Here is a 6087-nt window from a genome sequence, read left to right as displayed (position 1 = left end):
TTGCAAAATTTCGATTTGGCAATTTTTCGACAAAATAAAATATGACAAATGTTTCATGCATATCATATGTTGGTATGTTATTTGAAATTTATAACACCATTTTTAATTAAAATTCATAACAATACATTTCATATGATATATTATATAGGTGCTGTATAATAAAACTCGGTCGCACCAAAGGGTTGTAAATTAGAGATGAGACGATTCCAAAGAAAAATTCCAATGCCGATTCCTTTACGGTTTTAGAATAAATGAGCGATTCCAATAATTTACTATTTTAAATAACATTTAATGAAATAATATTTTATTTCAAACTATTCCAAGTTAAAAATTTTGGAAAAAAAAATCAAATATTAAATTTTTTAGAGAAACATTTAAAAAAAATATAGTTATTCACACAAAATTAATTTTTTTGTAAAAGAAATTCAATTCAAAATATTAAATTTTTCAAAAAACAAACAAAGAATTAATGTTTTTTCAAAAAAATTAAAAAACTCATGGCTATTCACAAAAAATAAAATTTTGCTTGAGAAAAATTTTCAAAATTCCCAACAAATTTATAAAATCCACAGCTTTACACAAAAAACTAAATTTTGTTTGAGAAAATTTTTCAAAATTCAGAGCAGTTCACAAAAAAAGTAATTTTTTTGGAAAAACATTTCAAAATTAAATTTCTAATATAAAACTTTTTGCAGAAAAATTTCAAAAATACGAAATAACGAAAATACAAAAAAAAAATTGAAAAATTAAATTAAATTCCAAAATAGGTAATGTGAAAAAAAATTCAAATATTTAGTTTTCAATTAAAAAGCAAAAATTCCTTAATTTTTCTTTCATAACTTCGAAAAGTAATAAATAGTTAAATACCAGTAATAAATAGTTATAAATAAGAAACGTAACAGCAAATTAAACATTATTTTCTGGATGCCGATTCCCGATTCCGATTAATCGTCCCATCACTAGTCGAAACATTAAGAAAAAATAACATTGAATTTTATTAATTTGATTTCTGCTCCCTCCTTGGCCCAAGCAACGCCGAGTAACCCATTGCTGGTAATATATAAAAATAAATTTTTTTCCTCGGGATGAACTTATCTTGGGCTGAGACTTTCCTCACAATGAAGACACTTCGAGATAAACTTGTCTTGGTTTGAAAAGAGTAGTATGAACTTTCCTGTAACCGGATCTGGGAAGTGAATCATTCCTTCTTTTTTTTAAAATGTGATTCCACATTTTATTTCATCTTTGTCTCGATCCATTATATTTTTTTCTTGAACGGGCTCAGCGTCACCGACCCAATTCTTGTACCATATTAATACTAATCATAACTTTTTCACATAGATGAAATACCTAAAATAAATCATATTTCAGTGTGTCTGTTTTTTGATTTAATTAATTATTATTCAATCAAACCTGTGTCTCTCGTGAAGCATATTCGATAATAATAAGGTATAACTGTTTTCATTAAATATAGAAAGCTGAAGCACATACTCCAAAAGACCTTGTCTATATACTAAATTCGAATGTGTGTATCTGGGAATCACGGGCAAACCAATTAATGGATTTTGCTGAAAATTTTCACGTAGCCTTTTAAGACTCCAGAGACGGTTCCAGTATTTTTTTTTTTTTTTTTTTTTTTTTTGGCATTCAAATTCATGGTGGCCTTTAAATTGTATTTTTCTAAAAATGATTTTTTTGACTAACAAAGGACTACTTCATATAAAACAAAAAAATTAGGACCGTAAAATTCTAAGAAATTATTCTTACTGCATGTTGGTATATATATTTGCAAACTTTTTATTTAAACACATGGCATTAGTGTTTTATTGGGCATTATTTAGGACCAAAGACGGCAGTCCCGTTCCATTTCGGTCCTTAAAAAGGTAAAATCGATCCCTCGTGACTGAAGGTCTTAAGGACCGGTCTCAAAGACTGACGGTCCTATGAACAGATAGGACCACAACACTACTGGGCATACCTACTCTTATATGCATTATATACCAGTTACTTTTTTATGAATACATCCGTACATTGACATGCTAGTTTAACCTGTTCCTTGTTCCAGGCCGTAACTACAGGATTGTTCTATATTTTAGCACAGTTACGTTTAGTATCTACTCTTTTTAAATTTTCCCGCTATTTGATTCAGCTCTCACATGATTGGTGCATCGGTTTTGGTTTATTATTGCTTTCCTTCTTCCTCTAAAACAGTAGTTCTTAAGGAGGGTGGAATTTGGCATTGCTTTGAGGTGAATGCAGTTCATCTATTTACAAAAAAAGTAATATATTTTCTATAATAAAAACGAAAATTATATCATAGAAAAAAAATATTCTTGAGGGTGGGGGGGATGTCCTGATTGAAATTCAGAAATTGTGTAATAGAGGTAAAAAGATGAAAAACCATTGATCTAGGGCAGAGATGTCCAACCTTATATTATAGCATTGCCAATTGAAATATTTTTAATGGGCCACAGAACCTAATTAATCATTTAACCAAACTATTAAATACATAGTTATTTCAAATTTAGGCCAAATCTAATTCTTCCTTGGCAAAGCTTCTCCAAAAAGGCAAATCTGGCAACCCTGTCCATGTATATTTTTGGGAGGAGGCTTGGTTTTTTCTATTTTTGAAAAAATTATCGACTAGATAATTTGATTGTCCTATTTCTCTGTTTTTCCAGAGCGATAGTTTTTCAAAACATAAATATTACATAAAGTGAGAATGAGTTGTGGGCTGCAATGCGTCTCCCAGGGCACGGGTTGAACATCCCTGATCTAGAGGATGTTGCAAATTCACAAAATGGAAGAACGTCAAGCTCTTATCGATCTCTGACGCACAGACAAAAGCAAACGTAACATTGTTGCCTTCTAATTAAATGTCCTCAATGTTTACCAAGCTCACCTTCTAATATTTTATTCAAAAATACGGAAAAACCAACAGGACAGGCCAAAGTTTGCATGTGAAGAATGGTTATATTCCATCCAATTGACTGTATAGGATGACCTTGAAGAGTAAACCATTCATAAATCATTAGGAGGAAGTTGAATTGGTGGAAGAATCCAAAGGGCATTTCCTTCCGTCTGATATTTCAAGCACAAATGTTCTTTTCCCTTCCATTTCGCCAATATTGTCAACAAAAAAATATTTTCAAATAAAAACAAAGCTCAAGGTACGCCATTATCCCGCAACACCATTGCTTATAAAACTTGTATCCACTTATGAAACTATTTTACTTTAAATATGGAACATAAAAATTGTTCTTTCATTTGTATTTAATTTAATTTAAACGAATTATCAGTGATTGAAAGTGTTCTAAAACATGTGATGGACCTACAAAACTTTCATTACCGCTAGATGGAGCTGAGGTCCTGAGTATATTAAATAAATAAAAAACAAGTAACCAGGGTTCATATAGCCCTAGTTGTATGTTTTCGCGTGCAGTCTTGATTAGTGCATGCAACTTCCCTACTCATTCTTGATTCGTAATTTAAAAAAAACAAACAAAAAAACACTTGTAATTTCAGCTGAAAAAAGGATTACTCGGACATAACGTCGAAAGACAAAACGTCGACTAGTTATTCAATATTAAATTAATATAAGGCTTGTTCGAATATAATTCAAAATAGCAAAGCCGATATATATTCTTCCAAAACAACTAGTTCAGGTAAGTATGAGGGCCAAGGCGATCTTTTTGACTTTTATGAAGTTGCTGGTCAAATTTGCAGTGGAAGTTCTAGTAGTATACATTTACAAGACCTACTTACTTTTCCCGTTGAGCAAGATTAATAGAAATACAAGCTTATGCCATCATGTCAACGGGATAGCCAAAATTTTCAATTTGATGTACCATACTTACTATGCGGCAAAATAGACAGACTTTGAGGTCATAGAGTATAACTATGGTACTCTAACAGTAAGAGTCAAGGAAAGTAATATATAGCTATTCTTGATAACAGTTATACTCTTTGACGTCACTATTAAAAAGCGTTGTGGAAGTCAAACATAAGACGGAAAAGCGTTAATGTATAACCTTGTATTTCTATTAATCTCTGTTTTGAGCGTATGTTAGACCTTTTGAGCTTTTAAGAACTTTAACATGACCCCAAGGTAAGATTTGGCATTAACTTTTGCACCATGGGGTGCATAGTTAAAATTGATCAGACCCTCCCAGTCGAACAAGGGGATTATTAGAATCTAATTGTAGCCAGAGACTTTTGAATGTTCTTTAGTCTCTGACTTCATAGAGATTAGAAATAATTGGAAAATAATGAATTATTGTATTTTTACATTAACAAAAAAAGATCATTTGTAAAAAAAAGGAGAAACGTCTATTCTAAAAGCATTTCATTAAAATATTGTGGATTCGACATTTTGTACGTTCTACGTTTTATTTTTCGAGGTTTTGTACTAAAAATATCATCCTTAGGACTTGTATGCCGAAATCCCATTCTACATTTTCTTTTTTAAATGACTCCAAATTACCAAACCATGATACTCTCAAAATATCACCTCATACTTACGACTACAAGGATAAATAACGTCTGGAGTCCATTCCATGAGGTCTGTTTCATTGTTCCATATACAAGTATTGGACTGCACTAGGATATCGACGATAAATAAAAAAAGTAAATCATGCAACTAAAATAATTTAGATACCCCTCGTTCCATAATGATCTGTGGTGTAACGAAAAGGACAATGGTATTTTATCTCAATTCCTCCAGATCTTGATTGATTCGGCCATCTTACTGTCATATTTTCAAATGGTTCCACGGGATCTTTGAGACATTTACGAGCTATTAAATTTATATAAATAAAAAACACAATTATTATTATTTTCCAACGCACTTATTTCGGCGAATTTTCCATATAATAAGGATTGTCAGATAAGATCCAATGACTTCATTATTAGATAATATAATTACCCCTCCTATAAACAAACTTTTCTATGGATTAGATGGAGAAAGTCTTTGCTGTCTATGATCCATATTTCTGAATAGCTCTATAATTGACTTAATTATATTTAATTTCGAGACTTTTACACTGACACATTGTATTGTTTATTTATTGAATATTAGAAAATTTAAAACATAATTGAAGAAACAGAATCAATTTTGACCTTATTGGCAATATTTTTAACTAATAGGCGAATTAAAAAGTTTTGAGCGTTTTTTCACTTTATTTAGACGTGGCAATCGACCTCACTCAGTGCGGCCTGCACATGAAGTACGTAAAATTAAAAGAGAGAAATATGGATGATACTCTGTTTCATTTGATGCTCATTGGGAGCACAAAAATTGACGTCCAATCAATTGTGAGCCAAACCACATGTCTCTCATTAGGTTTAATTAATGTTGCCATTATTGAATGTGAGATATTTGGACTAAGTTTTTTAAAGAGACTTTTTGATATGAAGGAGTTAAAATTCATTTTTCCACTTTTTTTAAGGTTTTTTTTTGTCTTTGTTGCTTATTAAGGACATGTAAAATGCATTTTTATGCAGAAAATAGTTGTATGCAATTGGTGCAATGAACATATCAACCCATTTATTATATGTTCTTATTGAGAATCATTTGAGGCGTCTGGCATATCAAGTTACTTGAAGTGCGTGGCTCTCCTATCATAGTGCTAAAGGAAATTGACCCTCTTTATCATGGATGCTGTCCATCTCTGATTTAGACAATAAAATTAGCATAGTTAGGATCAGCCTTATGCAAATAATTCCAAACGTTTTTTTTTTGCAAATGCCCGCAAAATATATATAAAATAGAGTTTGTGTGTTGGTCCTTTATGGGTGGCTCACACCGTTGAACTTTAGAAGCTGAAATGATGCATGTGGACCTTTTTTGAACATAGTCAGGCTAAAACGGGGGAGTTTCGATTTTAGGGGGATCACATTCTATACCCAAAAATACAAAACTTTTTTTTGATGCTCAAGGAGACTAGATATGATATTGAGGGTTAAATCTAAAAGTGACTGGCGTCTCAAAAAACAACAACAACATGAACAATGACGTTTTCTAAATTCATTCAAAATCAAAAAAGTGATCGACAAAAAACTAAAACAATCGGTGGAAAATGCAGTTAC

The 6087-nt window shown here is 31.2% G+C and overlaps 1 protein-coding gene across 1 annotated transcript in view; it reads right to left on the bottom strand.

Moving 5' to 3' along the window:
• Window positions 1-2475: 2475 nt before the first annotated feature.
• The window catches only part of LOC121128348 (uncharacterized), a 22571-nt gene continuing 18959 nt past the window's right edge, over window positions 2476-6087 (bottom strand). Inside the window, exons 4-5 of the mRNA XM_071892799.1 lie at window positions 4658-4795; window positions 2476-4599 (exon numbers count right to left, since the gene is read on the bottom strand). Coding sequence (XP_071748900.1) covers window positions 4499-4599; window positions 4658-4795 — 239 coding nt within the window. The 3' untranslated portion in view covers window positions 2476-4498. The remainder of the gene's footprint in view (window positions 4600-4657; window positions 4796-6087) is intronic.

The sequence above is a fragment of the Lepeophtheirus salmonis genome, chromosome 13, assembly GCF_016086655.4.
Source record: "Lepeophtheirus salmonis chromosome 13, UVic_Lsal_1.4, whole genome shotgun sequence".
NCBI classification, from domain to species: domain Eukaryota; kingdom Metazoa; phylum Arthropoda; class Copepoda; order Siphonostomatoida; family Caligidae; genus Lepeophtheirus; species Lepeophtheirus salmonis.
The sequence above is the reverse complement of the archived record's forward strand: the minus strand, read 5'-3'. Positions and strand labels throughout refer to the sequence as shown.